Source organism: Triticum aestivum, chromosome 3D (assembly GCF_018294505.1).
Source record: "Triticum aestivum cultivar Chinese Spring chromosome 3D, IWGSC CS RefSeq v2.1, whole genome shotgun sequence".
Classification (NCBI taxonomy): domain Eukaryota; kingdom Viridiplantae; phylum Streptophyta; class Magnoliopsida; order Poales; family Poaceae; genus Triticum; species Triticum aestivum.
The window spans coordinates 277,413,288-277,431,051 of NC_057802.1; the positions used below are offsets into that span (position 1 = coordinate 277,413,288).

A 17,764-nucleotide genomic window follows, 5' to 3' on the forward strand; every position below is an offset into this window, starting at 1 on the left:
AAGCCCCGGTCAGGCGGAGTCCTGACCGGTTACGGCCCATAGTCGGTTTCGTTTTTTTAATAATTACGCGCAGAAAAACGATTAAAAGAAATACCAAACGGACTCCAAAATCCCGAAATAAATTTTCTCCGGCTTCTAAAATCAAGCCGGACAAGATGAACATTTATTTGGGGCCTAAATGCAATTTTGAAAAACGCACATTTTCCTAAATTCAAATAAAATATCCGAAAACTCCGAAATAAAATCTTATTTGATTTTTTATTAAATGTTCAGTATTCCTATATTTTGGGGAAAGTCATTTTATTCCCTCTCTCATATTTTTATAATTGGAATAATTGAGGATAAAATAAATAAAACCAAATGATCCTATTTTCAAAATTTGATAAATCTCAATACGAAAATAACGAAATCCCCAACTCTCTCTGTGGGTCCTTGAGTTGCGTAGAATTTCTAGGATCAAACCAAAATGCAATAAAATATGATATGCAATGATGATCTAATGTATAACATTCCAAATTGAAAATTTGGGATGTTACATTATGTTTATCGCAATACGATTATTCATTTAAGGAGAATAATGGTTACTCTATTTATTTGAATAATACCTTCAATGGTCTTGCACCTAAAATGAATGGTTTATTGAATCTCGATCGTAGTGATACACATGTTCATGCCAAAAGATATAAGATAGTACCACATACTTGTGGCACTGCCATTTGAGTCATATTGGTATAAAACGCATGAAGAAGCTCCATGTTGATGGATCTTTGGACTCACTCGTTTTTGAAAAGATTGAGACATGCGAACCATGTCTATTGGTAGATATGCATGAAGAAACTCCATACAGATGGATCGTTTGGACTCACTTGATTTTGAATCACTTGAGACATGCAAATCATAACACATGGGCAAGATGACTGAAAGGCCTCGTTTTCACTAAGATGGAACAAGAAAGCAACTTGTTGGAAGTAATACATGTATGCAAAGCTCCAGCAATCCTTCTAAGGACTGGAGTAAACATCTCGGAGTTGGAATGTACGCTTTGATGAGATGATCAAAGATTTTGGGTTTATACAAAGTCTATGAGAAACTTGTATTTCCAATGAAGTGAGTGGGAGCACTATAGATTTTTGATGAGTATATGTTGTTAACATATTGTTGATCAGAAATGATGTAGAATTTCTGGAAAGCATACAGGGTTATTTGAAAAGTGTTTTTCAATGGAAAACCTGGATTAAGCTACTTGAACATTGAGCATCAAGATCTATAAGGATAGATAAAAAACGCTTAATAGTACTTTCAAATGAATACATACAGTGACAAGATTTTGAAGGAGTTCAAAATAGATCAGCAAAGGAGTTCTTGGTTGTGTTACAAGGTGTGAGTATTGAGTAAAACTCAAGACATGACCACGACAGAAGAGAGAGAAAGGTCGAAGGTTGTCCCCTATGCTTTAGACGTAGGCTCTACAGTATGTTATGCTGTGTACCGCACCTAAAGTGTGCCTTGCCATGAGTCAGTCAAGGGGTACAAGGTTGATCCAGGAATGCATCACATGACAGCGGTCGAACTTATCCTTAGTATCTAGTGGACTAAGGAATTTTCTCGATTATAGAGGTGGTAAAAGAGTTCGTCGTAAAGGGTTACGTCGATGCAAACTTTGACACTAATCCGGATGACTCTGAGTAGTAAACCGGATTCGTATAGTAGAGCAGTTATTTGGAATAGCTCCAAGTAGCGCGTGGTAGCTGCATCTACAAGATGACATAGAGATTTGTAAAGCACACACGGATCTGAAAGGTTCAGACCCATTGACTAATAACCTCTCTCACAAGCGAGATATGAACAAACCCCATGGGTGTTGGATTCATTACAATCACATAGTGATGTGAACTAGATTATTGACTCTAGTGCAAGTGGGAGACTGTTGGAAATATGCCCTAGAGGCAATAATAAAATGGTTATTATTGTATTTCCTTGTTCATGATAATTGTCTATTGTTCATGCTATAATTGTATTAACTGGAAACCGTAATACATGTGTGAATACATAGACCACAACATGTCCCTAGTAAGCCTCTAGTTGACTAGCTCGTTGATCAATAGATGGTTATGGTTTCCTGACCATGGACATTGGATGTCATTGATAACGGGATCACATCATTAGGAGAATGATGTGATGGACAAGACCCAATCCTAAGCATAGCACAAGATCGTGTAGTTCGTTTGCTAAGAGCTTTTCTAATGTCAAGTATCATTTCCTTAGACCATGAGATTGTGCAACTCCCGGATACCGTAGGAATGCTTTGGGTGTACCAAACATCACAACGTAACTGGGTGGCTATAAAGGTGCACTACAGGTATCTCCGAAAGTGTCTGTTGGGTTGGCACGAATCGAGACTGGGATTTGTCACTCCGTATGGCGGAGAGGTATCTCTGGGCCCACTCGGTAATGCATCATCATAATGAGCTCAATGTGACTAATGAGTTAGCCACGGGATCATGCATTACGGAACGAGTAAAGAGACTTGCCGGTAACGAGATTGAACGAGGTATTGGGATACCGACGATCGAATCTCGGGCAAGTAACATACCGATAGACAAAGGGGATTGAATACGGGATTGATTGAATCCCCGACATCGTGATTCATCCGATGAGATCATCGTGGAACATGTGGGAGCCAATATGGGTATCCAGATCCCACTATTGGTTATTGGCCGGAGAGGTGTCTCGGTCATGTCTGCATGGTTCCCGAACCCGTAGGGTCTACACACTTAAGGTTCGGTGACGCTAGAGTTGTTATGGGAAATAGTATGTGGTTACCGAAGGTTGTTCGGAGTCCCAGATGAGATCCCGGACGTGACGAGGAACTCCGGAATGGTCCGGAGGTGAAGATCGATATATTGGACGAAGGGTATTGGAGTCCGGAATTGTTCTGGGAGTACCCGGTGACGACCAGCGTGACTGAAAGGTGTTTCGGAGGCCCCGGCAAGCGTTGGGGGCCTTATGGGCCAAGGGGAGGGGGCACACCAGCCCACTAAGGGGCTGTGCGCCCCTCCCAACCCTTCTCACGTAACGTGGAGAGGTGGGGGCGCCTCCCCTAGGGCAGCCACCCCTCCCGGCTTGGGGGGCAAGTTTCCTAGGGGTGGGGCGCCCAAACCCATCTAGGGTTTCCCCTGTGGCCGCCGCCCCTCCCCTAGGGAACCCTAGGGCGCCTCCTCCACCCCCTTCCCCCTATATATAGTGAGGGAGAGAGAGGGCAGCCGCATCCCTTGCCTGGCGCAGCCCTCTCCTCCTCCAACTCCTCCCCCTCCTCCGTAGAGCTTGGCGAAGCCCTGCAGGAATACCACAAGCTCCACCACCACGCCGTCGTGCTGCTGGAGTTCTCCCTCAACTTCTCCTCTCCCCTTGCTGGATCAAGAAGGAGGAGACGTACCCGGGTTGTACGTGTGTTGAACGCGGAGGCGCCGTCCGTTCGGCGCTAGATCGGATCTTCCGCGATTTGAATCGCCGCGAGTACGACTCCATCAACCGCGTTCTTGTAACGCTTCCGCTTAGCGATCTTCAAGGGTATGAATATGCACTCCCTCTCTCTCGTTGCTAGCATCTCCTAGATTGATCTTGGTGACACGTAGGAAAATTTTGAATTATTGCTACGTTCCCCAACACGCATCCCCAAACTTTAAGAAATGACAACTTTGGTTTCTTGTCAAACCATAGTTCATACGGTGTCGTCTCAACGGATTTAGATGGTGCCCTTTTACGTGAATGCAGCTGTCTCTAACGCATAACCCCAAAACGATGGTGGTAAATCGGTAAGAGACATCATAGAGCGCACCATATCTAATAAAGTACGGTTACGACGTTCGGACACACCATTACGCTGTGGTGTTCCAGGTGGCGTGAGTTTGCGAAACTATTCCACATTGTTTCAAATGAAGACCAAACTCATAACTCAAATATTCACCTCTACGATCAGATCGTAGAAACTTTATTTTCTTGTTATGATGATTTTCCACTTCACTCTGAAATTCCTTGAACTTTTCAAATGTTTCAGACTTTATGTTTCATCAAGTAGATTTACCCATATCTGCTCAAATCATCTGTGAAGGTCAGAAAATAATGATACCCGCCGCGAGCCTCAACACTCATCAGACCGCATACATCAGTATGTATTATTTCCAACAAGTCTGTTGCTCGCTTCATTGTTCCGGAGAACGGGGTCTTAGTCATCTTGCCCATGAGGCATGGTTCGCAAGCATCAAATGATTCATAATCAGGTGATCCCAAAAGTCCATCCGCATGGAATTTCTTCATGCTCTTTACACCAATATGACCTAAACGGCAGTGCCACAAATAAGTTGCACTATCATTATTAAATTTGCATCTTTTGGCTTCAATATTATGAATATGTGTATCACTACGATCGAGATCCAACAAGCTATTTTCATTGGGTGTATGACCATCAAAGATTTTATTCATGTAAACAGAACAACAATTATTCTTTGAGTTTAAATGAATAACCATACTGCAATAAACATGATCAAATCATATTCATGCTCAACGCAAACACCAAATAACATTTATTTAGGTTCAACGCTAATCCCGAAAGTATAGGGAGTGTACGATGATGATCATATCAATCTTGGAACCACTTCCAACACACATCGTCACTCCACCCTTAACTAGTCTCTGTTCATTCTGCAACTCCCGTTTTGAGTTACTAATCTTAGCAACTGAACTAGTATCAAATACTGAGGGGTTGCTATAAACACTAGTAAAGTACACATCAATAACATGTATATCAAATATACCTTTGTTCACTTTGCCATCCTTCTTATCCGCCAAATACTTGGGGCAGTCCCGCTTCCGGTGACCAGTCCCTTTGCAGTAGAAGCATTTAGTCTCGGGCTTAGGTCCAGACTTAGGTTTCTTCACTTGAGCAGCAACTTGCTTTCCGTTCTTCTTGAAATTCCCCTTCTTCCCTTTGCCCTTTTTCTTGAAACTAGTGGTCTTGTCAACCATCAACACTTGATTCTTTTCTTCATTTCTACTTTCGCCGATTTTAGCATCGCAAAGAGCTTGGGAATTGTTTTCGTCATCCCTTGCATATTATAGTTCATCATGAAGTTCTAGTAACTTGGTGATAGTGACTAGAGAACTTTTGTCAATTCTATCTTATCTGGAAGATCAACTCCCACTTGATTCAAGCAATTGTAGTACCCAGACAATCTGAGCACATGCTCACAGGTTGAGCTATTCTCCTCCATCTTGTAGGCAAAGTACTGTTATGATCTCTATCGTCACCGGCATGACACCATGATCTCCATCATCTTGATCTCTATCAACGTGTCGCCACATGGTCATCTTGCCAACTATTGCTTTTGCAACTATTGCTGTCGCATAGCGATAAAGTAAAGCAATTATATGGTGCTTGCATCTTATGCAATAAAGAGACAACCATAAGGCTACTGCCAGTTGCCGATAACTTTGACAAAACATGATCATCTCATACAACAATTTATATCTCATCACGTCTTGACCATATCATATCACAACATGCCCTGCAAAAACAAGTTAGACGTCCTCTACTTTGTTGTTGCAAATTTTACGTGGCTGCTACGAGCTTAGCAAGAACCGTTCTTACCTATGCATCAAAACCACAACAATTTTTGTCAAGTGTGTTGTTTTAACCTTCAACAAGGACCGGGCGTAGTCACACTCGATTCAACTAAAGTTGGAGAAACAGACACCCACTAGCCACCTGTGTGCGAAGCACGTCGGTAGAACCAGTCTCGCGTAAGTGTACGCGTAATGTCGGTCTGAGTCGCTTCATCCAACAATACCGCCGAATCAAAGTATGACATGCTAGTAAGCAGTATGACTATTATCTCCCACAACTCTTTGTGTTCTACTCGTGCATATAACATCTACGCATAAACCTGGCTCGGATGCCACTGTTGGGGAACGCAGTAATTTCAAAAAAAATCCTACGCACACGCAAGATCCAGCTAGGTGATGCATAGCAACGAGCAGGAGAGTGTGTCCATGTACCCTCGTAGACCGAAAGCGGAAGCGTTTTATCAACGCAGTTGATGTTGTCGTACGTCTTCACGATCCGACCGATCCTAGCACCGAACGTACGGCACCTCCGTGTTCAGTACACGTTCAGCTCGATGACGTCCCTCGTACTCTTGATCCAGTTGAGGCCGAGGGAGAGTTCCGTCAGCATGACGGCGTGGCGACGGTGATGATGAAGTTACCGGCGCAGGGCTTCGCCTAAGCACTACGACGATATGACCGAGGTGTGTAACTGTGGAGGGGGGCACCGCACACGGCTAAGAGATTGTCTGTTGTGCCTTTGGGGTGTCCCCTGCCCACGTATATAAAGGAGGGAGGAGGAGGAGGCCGGCCCTAGAGGGGTCGCGCCAAGTGTGGGGAGTCCTACTAGGACTCCCAAGTCCTAGTAGGATTCCCATTTTCCTCTCCGGAGTAGGAGAGAAGAAAGAGGGAAAGAGAGAGGGAGTAGGAAAGGGCGGGGGGGGGGGGAGCCGCCCCCTTTCCCCTAGTCCAATTTGTACCCATGGGGGGGCGCACGCCTCCTTCCCTTTGGCCTGCCTCCTCTATTCTCGTATGGCCCAATAAGGCCCAATACTTCTCCCGGCGAATTCCCGTAACTCTCCGATACTCCGAAAAATACCCGAATCACTCGTAACTTTTCCGATGTCCGAATATAGCCTTCCAATATATCGATCTTTACCTCTCGACCATTTCGACACTCCTCGTCATGTCCCCGATCTCATCCGGGACTCCAAAAAAACTTCGGTCATCAAATCACATAACTCATAATACAAATCGTCATCGAACGTTAAGCGTGCGGACCGTACGGGTTTGAGAACTATGTAGACATAACCGAGACACATCTCCGGTCAATAACCAATAGCGAAACCTGGATGCTCATATTGGCTCCTACATATTCTAGGAAGATCTTTATCGGTCAAACCGCATAACAACATACGTTGTTCCCTTTGCCATCGGTATGTTACTTGCTCGAGATTCGATTGTCGGTATCCTCATACCTAGTTCAATCTCGTTACCGGCAAGTCTCTTTACTCGTTCCGTAATGCATCATCCCGCAACTAACTCATTAGTCACAATGCTTGCAAGGCTTATAGTGATGTGCATTACCGAGAGGGCCCAGAGATACCTCTCCGATACACGGAGTGACAAATCCTAATCTCGATCTATGCCAACTCAACAAACACCATCGGAGACACCTGTAGAGCATCTTTATAATCACCCAGTTACGTTGTGACATCTGATAGCACACAAGGTGTTCCTCTGGTATTCGGGAGTTGCATAATCTCATAGTTTGAGGAACATGTATAAATCATGAAGAAAGCAGTAGCAATGAAACTGTAACGATCATAATGCTAAGCTAACTAATGGGTCTTGTCCATCACATCATTCTCCTAATGATGTGATCCCGTTCATCAAATGACAACACATGTCTATGATTAGAAAACATAACCATATTTGATAAACGAGCTAGTCAAGTAGAGACATACTAGGGACACTTTGTTTTGTCTATGTATTCACACATGTACTAAGTGTCCGGTTAATACAATTCTAGCATGAATAATAAATATTTATCATGAAATAAGGAAATAAATAATAACTTTATTATTGCCTCTAGGGCATATTTCCTTCACATACATATCGGCCGATCAGTCTCTCTACAGCAATGAACCGTGGCCGAGTAAGGAGAGTAGCACGTGTCGTAGTAGAGCCGCCGACGTAGCATGTCACGTAGTCCCGTCTATATCATGTACACGTACGTACAACCACACTGCAAGAAAGTAAATACGGCTACGTACGTACATACGGGCGTGGTCTCGAACGCGTACAACGACGACGTCTTGTTCATCGGCAGCCAACCAGCTTGGTCGGAACGGAGGAAACAACGCTGTGTTCATCCGGAGGCAACCGACTGGGCCGGAATGCGTCCTATTCAACTAGAGTCAACCGGCTTGGACGGAACAGCCGAAACGGGGTCTGGCATACCGCAGAACGGAGGAAATGGCCTTCTGTTCAACCGCCTACGGTCGAAATGGGGTCCTATTCATCGGGAGGGGTGTGGTGTACCGCAATACGGAGGAAACGAACTTCTGTTGGAGCGCCTACGGCTGAGACGGGGTCCTGTTCATCGGGAGGGGTGTGGCGTACCGCAAAACGGGAGTCCACGGGCTACTGTTCATCCACCGTCTACTGCCTCGCTCCAGCCTCCACGGGCTACTGTTCATCCACCGTCGACTTCCTCTAACCTCCACCGGCTGTTCATCTAGCCTCCATGGGGTCCTGTTCATCCACCCCCAACCGGCTGGGGTGCGACGGCTTCCTCGGGGTCCTGTTCATCCAGCGGCAACCGCCTACTACCACGGGGTCCTGTTCATCCAACCCCCATCGGGAACTATTCATCCACAACCAACGACCCGGCTTGACTCACCACGTCTTGACTCGTTCTACGTACCACGCGTGCGGTAGCAACGGTCACTGTTCATCAAGAGGGACCCAACACCGGCTGGCTACGTCTCGCATGAGGGTTCGATCGGCTTCAGCAAGCAGCAGCTAGCGATCGATTGCTCGGGTTCAGTTAGCAGCAGCAGCGAATGAATCGCTCTGGTTCAGTCAACAGCGAAGGAATCGCTCGAGTTCAGTTAGTAGCCAAGGGATCGATCGCTCGGGTTCAGCAACGTAGCTAGTGCAATCGCTCGGGTTCAATAAGCGAACGCCTCACTCGGGTTCAGTTAGACAACGCCTCGCACACATGCACGTACGAGAGAAACGCGCAAACCACAGTGCATCGCTTGGCCCCAACCACCCACCGTAACCGGTAACTCCCCGATATTTTCCTCTCCCTCGCTTCTACCATGATTTTTTCCATCATGGACGGCCCAAAGAATATCATGCAGGTGTGTCTCCGGCCCTCCCACGACGAAAAGCCCAATTTCTATCATGATTTTTTGTCATATAAGTAGGAGCCCACCACATCTATGATGATACGTGTTTTTGTCACAATTAACGTCATAGAAGTGTCATTAGCATGACAGAACTTTTTTTTTCGTTCGGGCCATAATGTCACGAATGTGTCTTTTTTTTGTAGTGATATTGCTGGCATTGGACACGTGTCATGCCATCAGTACTCACAATACTGCTGACCTTTGCACCAACACCACCAGTAAAAAATTTCACTGGTGCCATGTTGGTGGCGTGGAGCCCTATGCCAGCAAGGGCAATTTTGGCACGCCATAGATAGACTTTTCTGCACTAGTGACAAGACGTTAAAGTCTTACATGAATAGGACCATTATGGTCAAGTCTTACATAAAAGCCACTTGAGCGACAACTTCAAATAGAATCAGTGGAAACTTCAATGATAACTTGAGCCCATGTCACATGTCTTAACCCTCCAGTCAACTGATCGGGAAGCATTCTGGTTCGCAGGGTCATCCTCAAAGAAGTCATCTTCAGTGTTGAATTCCTCCTTGCCTGGCCAAGTTAATATTTGGGGACAAGGCATGTGAGTACTTTGAATGTACTCGCAAGCAACTCACAAATGTGATAGTGGAATGAACATGCATGGCTTAACACAATGGGAGGTTCTATACTATGTTTAAGCATTTGTGAAAAGGCTAGTTTTTCTTATATGTGTATGACCTATTGTTTTGGAAACCATGATGTCATAAGGTTACAAAAATCAACATAAACATCTCATGATCAAGTCAGAATTTGATCATCTGATATCTCGTACTTCATCTCCACAAGTATCATCAACTTGGTGACATATACTCAAGTCCCAACCCACTCCATTTTATTTGAAAACTAAAAGAATCCACAAGTTTAGTGTGGCCTCACTAGTTGTCCTTGACCATGGACACGACTATTCAAATAGTTTGACACTTTATAGAGGGCGTACATTGGACCCACATGATTCGGGAAGTTTTCGTGTCAACCATGACTCACTGCACATTAATACCCGAGGTAAGCCCCCGAACAAAACCTTTTCCAAGTCGACACTAACATAGAGTCCACTCGTTGGTACCTGGCCCTCGTGTCAACCAATCTCATCATAAGGTGCTCGACCAACTTTCCAACACGTCACACCAACACACGAGGGGACCAACAGTGTGCCCAGGAAAAATCATAGCCGCCCGTACATGCATGACTATGTATCGAGTGTGAGTACGGCACTTTGCTAGTACCGATCAAGGTAACCAATCATGCCCTGTACCATAACATGGTAGCGTGGTTACACATGTAAGACTAGATATCAGTGGCACTGGAATCTTTATGGGTTTTGTAAAACAAACTTCTCCTTGTCATTATCGACTTGTGGTAAAACATTTCTCAAGTCATCCCAAAGGCATTAGTGGCACCCTCGGGAGTTTTCAGAAACATTTTTGAGTAGTAACGATTTTTTCCGAAACCCTCGCTAACTTCCCACATAGTGCATGGCATAGCTAAGCATAACTAATAAATCAATTTTCTAACATTTAATATGAAAAGGGGTAAATAACCCTATAAATGTCAACGTGGGGGTACTAACAAGTGCAAATAGGGTACCAACATTAATCACATATGCATGGGTATCAACTAAGAAAGTTGACCAAACACTATCATCACTATGCGTGGAAATAGGCTATGTGTGAATGCATCGTATTTGGACTTCATATGATCAAGTGTGTGTTGCTTGGCTGGCTCAACAAACACTTCAAATGTTTCTGGTCCTTCCTCGGTTCCTTCGCTCGACTTGAAATCTATACGACGCATTCGTAGCGGCTAATAAGCAATTTTATTTAAAGCAGAAAAATAGAAGCACTCAGAAAAATATGGAACCTAAATAGGTATGGACCAAGGAAAAATTGGACTTTATTATTCTGCATTTAGAGCTCTGGGTATTTTCTACAGATTTCCAAAAATGAATTTAATACGAAGAAATGGATTTAATCAATGATAGTATATGAAAGTCCTAGAGAAAAATGTGGGAACTACTCAATTAAATAGATCATGAATTTAGAAGCATATGGGAATTTTAATCATCAAGTTTGGAGTTCAATGAATTATTTAGGAATAGTCCAAGCTACTGGATAATAGAAAAAGAAAAAGACTAAAACAGATTGGCCAGAACGGCCAGGGCTGGGCTGCAGGGGCGCAACAGCGCGGGCCCCCAACCTAGATTAAGCCACTCAATCACTTTTTGAGCCAGTACTACACTAGTCAATCACTTTTCTGATTCTCGAAAAAAAAACTCAAATCACTTTTTGAGCTAGTACTACACTAAATCGGTCATTGGTAACGTAAAAAAAATCGTTCATTGGATCAGAAAAAATGTTCATATTAATTTTTATTTGAGATTGCTAGATACATTCATTTGAGCGACAACTAATTTGGATTGGAGGAAATATTAATTTTGGGTAACATAAAAAGAAATCTCCATTTTGGAGGCATGAAGTTTCTGCTCCCGGGTGTGAACTCGGATGAACTGTAAAATAAATAAATTAGTAAAAAAGTAAAAAATTCTGACTTTTTATAAACATTGGTGGGTATTTCATTGCGCTAAAAAAAATCGTGATGGCCCATGTGGTCTAAAAAACATAAATCTATCTAATTTTGAATGCCTTTTGGAGCACTCTTTTTTATTTTTTCCCCACACATCCACGAATGTCATTTCATCTCTAAAATTTACGCACAGTTAGAAAACAAAGCAATGTTTCTTGTAGTTTTTTTTTTCAGAATTTGTTTCTTCTTATTTTTCCGATTCGGATGTTAGAATGGCATTTTCGTCACTTTTTCTAGTTGCGGATTGCGATGTTAATCTCTCACACGGGCACCTCCACTTTCCAACAATTCTGTTTAAGCGGAGCGTGGTGGCTGGTGGGGTGATGCTCGCGAAAGCAAAGCACCACCACCCCACAAAGAAAAAGAATATCCCCAATCCCACACTTCGATCACCGCTCAAACCCTAGCTACCAATCCCCGCAATTCCTCCCCAGGCCCAGGTTCCTCCGGTGCTGGATGCCCCCAGCCTAGGCGGCGGCTCGGTGGCTTGTGTGCGTGCGCGGCCGCCGATGGAGCCGCGCGTGGGTAACAAGTACCGCCTCGGCCGCAAGCTCGGCAGCGGCTCGTTCGGGGAGATCTACCTCGGTTCGTGCGCAGTTCCCCCGCCTGAACAAACCATTCGGATACTAAAGCTCTCGCCTTTGTGCTGATTCTGTTGGGCTGCTGATTAAATCGTGTGTGTTCACTTGCTCTGGGTTGCCGGTGCAGGTACTAACGTGCAGACCAACGAGGAGGTCGCGATTAAGCTTGTGAGTTGATGCGACAATTCTCTTGGATTTCAGCATAGTTGTGCTTATGATTTTGTAATCAGGGCTTTTAGTGCCAGTATGTTCTTTTTTGATATGGGTGCAAGTATTTCTATTTGGTATTTAACTTGATAATTGATGATTTTCTGGAAAAAATGGGCCCAAATATTAGAGCGACAATCTTATATCTCACTCTTGTGGGAAGTACAATAACAAAAGTATATGCTCCTTGGCTATTCCTTCAGTCTTATATTTCGTGAATTGGCAGCTCTCAGTCAAACTTCTTTACTAATCACTTCCATCTGCGCTTAAAGGGTAAATGATGGATACAGAAGCAAGAGTCATTGAAAACTATTTCCTGCCAAGGATTACGGGTAGCTATTATATGGACTGAGCTGTGTAAGCTCTCCTGCATTTGCAATCTTGCATTAGTTCATTTTTGTTCCCAATAATTAAACGTCAGAGAGAGTAGAGAAGATATAGGAGAGGAAAAGTTGATACTCCCTCCGTTCCAGAATAGATGACTCAACTTTGTACTAACTTTATAGTTAGTACAAAGTTGAGTCATCTATTTTGGAACGGAGGAAGTAGATGGTAACAGCCCATCCACCTCCACATGCTCTAGTGCATCAGCAAGATTGTACTTGTTTCAATTCTGAAGTTCTAATTTTAGTCCCTTATTTGTGGCATGCATTGGAAAAATGTTGCTGCATTATTGGTGTCAGAATAATGATTGTTATGATGTCACACTCAGTCTATTTCTCCAAAACTAATGCAGGCTTTGTTCTGTTCAGACTGATAAGGCCTTATGCTTTTGCTCTGTGCAGGAAAATGTGAAGACAAAGCATCCTCAGTTGCTGTATGAGTCAAAGTTGTACAGGGTACTGCAGGGCGGAAGTAATACCCGTTCATTTTCTTTCTTGAACCATAAATATAAGATATTTTTTGCCGTTGTGATTCGGACATACATTTTTTTTGGTTGTGCAGCTGGGATTTCAAATGTCAAGTGGTTTGGTGTTGAGGGTGACTACAATGTTCTTGTTATGGATGTGTTGGGGCCAAGCCTTGAAGATCTTTTCAGCTTTTGCAACAGAAAACTGTCGCTCAAAACTGTTCTGATGCTTGCTGATCAAATGGTACACTCGATAACAGAGATCAGCTAGTCTTTGTCATTTTGTTGTTGTTATTTGATGATTTTATCTGGTTAAATCCATTTAACTTCCATTTTTATTAGATCAACCGAGTTGAATTTATACATTCAAAGTCCTTCTTGCATCGAGATATAAAGCCAGACAATTTTCTCATGGGCCTTGGAAAGAGAGCAAATCAGGCAAGTCATTTTTTGTGCTGTTCACCTGCCTACAGTTCTAGAAATTATTTAGAACATTACGTATATGCGCTTACATCTTGTGCTTAATGTTGTTTTAGGTATATATGATTGACTTTGGACTGGCAAAGAAATACAGGGACACGTCAACACACCAGCACATTCCATACCGGTATATCTAGGCTGATGCTTGAGTCAATTGTCATTTGCACTTCTGCAGTAATTTACTTTAGTTGCTTTGGTAATGGCTGATGTTACTTTACTGGGAACCATAACAGTACTGTGTTTCTACATCAAATGATATTGATGACGTAATATATAGATGTATTACCAACCATCCTTTTCTTAACGAGACTTTGTACTTGTCTACCTATAGCCTGTATGACAAATGTGTATTGAAATACAGGGAGAACAAAAATTTGACTGGGACAGCTCGATATGCGAGTGTAAGCACCCATCTCGGAATTGGTTAGTCCACTTCACAAGTTGAAGATTAGATCCATTTATCTGCTATGCATATCTTTAAGTGCACCATGTTACTGTTTCTTCATTAAATCTCTCTTGCCTTTAAATACACCATCTTGTTTAAAGAATAAAGGTTAATGCTTTTTAAACAGAACAAAGCAGAAGGGATGACATGGAGTCTCTTGGATATGTACTCATGTACTTCTTGAGAGGAAGGTTGGTTATGCAGCTTCAGTTTGTTCTATTTTTATGTCATCTGGTGTGTTCTAACAGCTCCCCTGTTACCAGTCTCCCATGGCAGGGTTTAAAAGCCGGTACGAAGAAACAGAAGTATGAGAAAATCAGTGAACGGAAGGTTGCCACTTCAATTGAGGTGATTCTCATGCACTTTAAATTCAATCATGACTTAACTAGTTTGTGTATTAATTGTTTGTTCGATTTCAGGCTTTGTGTCGTGGATACCCTTCTGAATTTCAGTCATTCTTCCATTACTGCCGCTCACTGCGTTTTGAAGACAGTCCAGACTATCAATATCTGAAGAGATTGTTCAGAGATCTTTTTATTCGAGAGGGTTGGTTTTCTATTTATGTGTTACTAGATAAAGTTTTGCATTGCAACATTTTTTTTTAAACTACTTTTTGGACACTTCTCATTGGATATTTTTCTGTGTAGGATTCCAGTTTGATTATGTTTTTGACTGGACCATTCTTAAATACCAGCAGTCACAAATGACCAGTGTTCCACGACGGGCTATTGTCAGTACAGCTCAAAGTGCTAGCTTTCTGCACTTGTCCGTGGAGATAAATATCTGATAAATGTTCATGTTCTGTTGTTTTAGCCCGCTGCCGCAGGACAAAGCTCGGGGATGGCTCCAATTGCAAGTAATAATAGACTGTCAGGTATTCTTGTCATATAGCTGTTTTCCCCCCTACAACTAACGTTGTCACATTTGATAATTAGATTTGAGGAAATAGTATAATGGTTGGATGCTTCGTGCAAAATTATATGCAACACCAATGAACGAGTGCAAATAATAATGGAAATAATATAATATATGTAAGTGGAGCAGGGTCGTAAACTGTTTCCCGTTATCTTGCTTAGGAGTAGCACACATCCTGTTTCAGGTGCATGTTCAGAACTAGTCTTCTGTTGTATTGCTATTTCTTCAGCTAATCCATGGGCCGAGTAGGTTCTGTTAGGTTGGCTAACTGTCTCCTGAACTGATTTAGCCACCGAAGAGGGAAGAAGAAGTGGGTGGTCAGATGATCCTACACGACGTCAGGTTCCACCTACAGGAATAAATGCAGGCAGCTTATCGAAACAGAAGTCACCAGTTAGACCAGATGTGTCCGCACCGAAGGAAGCTGTGGTGAGTTTGTCCTATTTCATTTGTTTAGCATTGCTACCATGGTGTTCTTTGGATGCCTGAAGGATCCTATTTATCCTTCTGCAATGTAATTTCTCAACCTCGAATGACCTGTAGTTGTCCAGTTCGACTTTTTTGGGTCGGTCAGGCGTGTCCTCAAGGCGACCTGCTGTTTCTAGTAGCCGAGATTTGCCAAGCAGTGAGGCTGAACCATCGCGTAGTCGTGCACCAGACGTGAGTCCAGGGACGTTCCAGAGAAACTCAGCCCCACGGAGGACCTCACAGACGCTTGACTACTCTGACCCCAGGCACAAGTCTAACAGCAACAACTACGAGTCCACTATAAGGGGCATCCGAGGCCTAAATTTCAATGCCAACGATAGGATCCACTACTAGTATCTTATGGATCCTACAAAGCATGTATAATATGTGATCTGCTGAAGTTAAAGTGGGGAGTGAGGCCATACTTTCCGAGCTACTCTCCTACCATGTGATCCACAAGCTACGTGCTGGAGAGGCAGTTTGCTGACCCAAAGAAACGGGGGCTGGCTGGCGAAATAAAGGGTCTGCGACAGCCATGGCCCTAAAATAGCACGTTGGGCCTATGTTTTAGCCTCTCTGTACAGGTTTTCTTTTGTGCGTTGAGATGCTGCTTTCCTACTTTTCACATAATACTATTATGTTTTAAGATATTTACCTTACTGTCATGTCTAGTATGTTTACATTGGAATGCCTTGTCGGCTTGAGCAGGTAACTTCGAGCCCAGTGATAATTGTTGAAGTGCTTGTGATTATTATTGTGGACTGTAATCTTTATTTCTAATAAGGTGATAATGCCACCAGGCGTGACATCAACAGGCGCCAGACTTGAGCGAAGGACGTGTTGGTTGCCAAAAGGCAACTTTTCCTGGGAATCAGACATTAATTAATCATATAATTAACACATGTTAATCAATCCTAACACTACTAGATGATCCATTGACAGCGAGCAGACATCATCATGATAAAGGTTTCTCCAAGAACCCTATGGGAATAATATGAGAAAAATGTGTTTGATATAATGTTAAAACTCTTAATATGAGAAAAATGTGTTTGATATAATGTTAAAACTCTTGTAAGCCTAACAAAAAAGAGGGAGAAATAATACAATATAGAATGATTATTGTCCTTTTGCTAATTATAATATGTGAAGAACTTAACTAAATGAAAGCAAAGGAGCAAAGAGGCCCAAGCTCAAGGAGAAAGCCTTCATAGATGGAGTGGACTCCCCTCTCATGGGTCACAATTCCTCTCACAGCCTAATTAGGAGCCCACGAACTCAAGGACCAAATTAGGTCTATTCCCCACCTCATCTCAAGCGTAGCCTTAGTCATTCGTCGAGGACTCGTAGGCTATAAATAGCCCCTCATTGCAATGTAACTCATTCACTCTATCGATGTTTTGAGACCAACACATTGTCGTGGAACGATGACATATTTGTTTGGAGGGGCAAGCGAGTGGTGGATCGTGGGGAAAATACATTAGGTGCTCCCGCGCGTTCTCGACCGTCGATCTGAGAACCAATGGACAGCATCACGGGATGTGGACCAAAGTGTCATTTTTGGAATGTTTGAGGATTTTCTGCAAAACATTCATGCTGGATTTGTCTTTTTTGTTTCTCAATGTGCATTTCGAATTTTGATTTGAAATTTTTAGGGATTGTACATTCATGTGATGCTAACATCCACAATTTTTTTTCGGAATTTTTGAAACATTTATATGTGCGTTTTGAAAACTGGGAGCACCTAATGTGAGGTGCTCCCGTAGCACCAGATATTCACCCGTGGATCGTGGTGGTAAGACACGAGACAAGGGATTTACCCAGGTTTGGGCCCTCGGGACGTGGTAAGACCCTACTCCTGCCTTTGGAGGTTATATTGTTCGAGTGCCCGACGATTGTCTGAAGGATCACCAGAGTGATCGATTTCTTGGGTTACAAGCTATCGGCCGGGCAATAGTGAGGAGGAAGATGTGTCTGATTGCTCGAGAATCCCTAGCTCGGCCATGTACATCTAAGGGTTACATGGTTCAAGTCGAATTGTCGGTCGACTCACGCCCCTCGGTCCCGCCGGACCGTGTCGTGTGTAGGAGACCTTTTGCTTACGCGTATCCCAAGGGGGTGCCACCTGGCCCCCAAGTGTCTGACTCAGCCCTGCCATTAGCCAGATGACAAGGCCTTTGCCTAGTTGGCGCATCCAAATGTC

The 17,764-nt window shown here is 43.3% G+C and overlaps 1 protein-coding gene across 4 annotated transcripts; it reads left to right on the forward strand.

The window, feature by feature from the left end:
* Positions 1 to 11,895: 11,895 nt before the first annotated feature.
* Positions 11,896 to 16,244, forward strand: LOC123078410 (casein kinase I). 4 transcript variants are annotated; one of them, XM_044500912.1, is made up of 14 exons: positions 11,898 to 12,203; positions 12,327 to 12,367; positions 13,192 to 13,261; positions 13,352 to 13,500; positions 13,599 to 13,694; positions 13,793 to 13,863; positions 14,098 to 14,159; positions 14,309 to 14,372; positions 14,445 to 14,529; positions 14,601 to 14,727; positions 14,829 to 14,911; positions 14,995 to 15,055; positions 15,386 to 15,525; positions 15,640 to 16,244. In XM_044500912.1, exons 1-14 carry the CDS (start codon positions 12,128 to 12,130, stop codon positions 15,916 to 15,918), a joined length of 1,404 nt encoding a protein of 467 aa, XP_044356847.1. In that variant the 5' UTR covers positions 11,898 to 12,127; the 3' UTR covers positions 15,919 to 16,244. The 4 variants fall into 4 exon arrangements, with proteins under 4 accessions (XP_044356848.1, XP_044356846.1, XP_044356847.1 ...); XM_044500914.1 differs by adding an exon at positions 12,679 to 12,763 and having other exon boundaries at positions 11,926 to 12,203; positions 14,309 to 14,529; XM_044500913.1 differs by having other exon boundaries at positions 11,896 to 12,203; positions 14,309 to 14,529; positions 15,648 to 16,244.
* Positions 16,245 to 17,764: the final 1,520 nt, after the last annotated feature.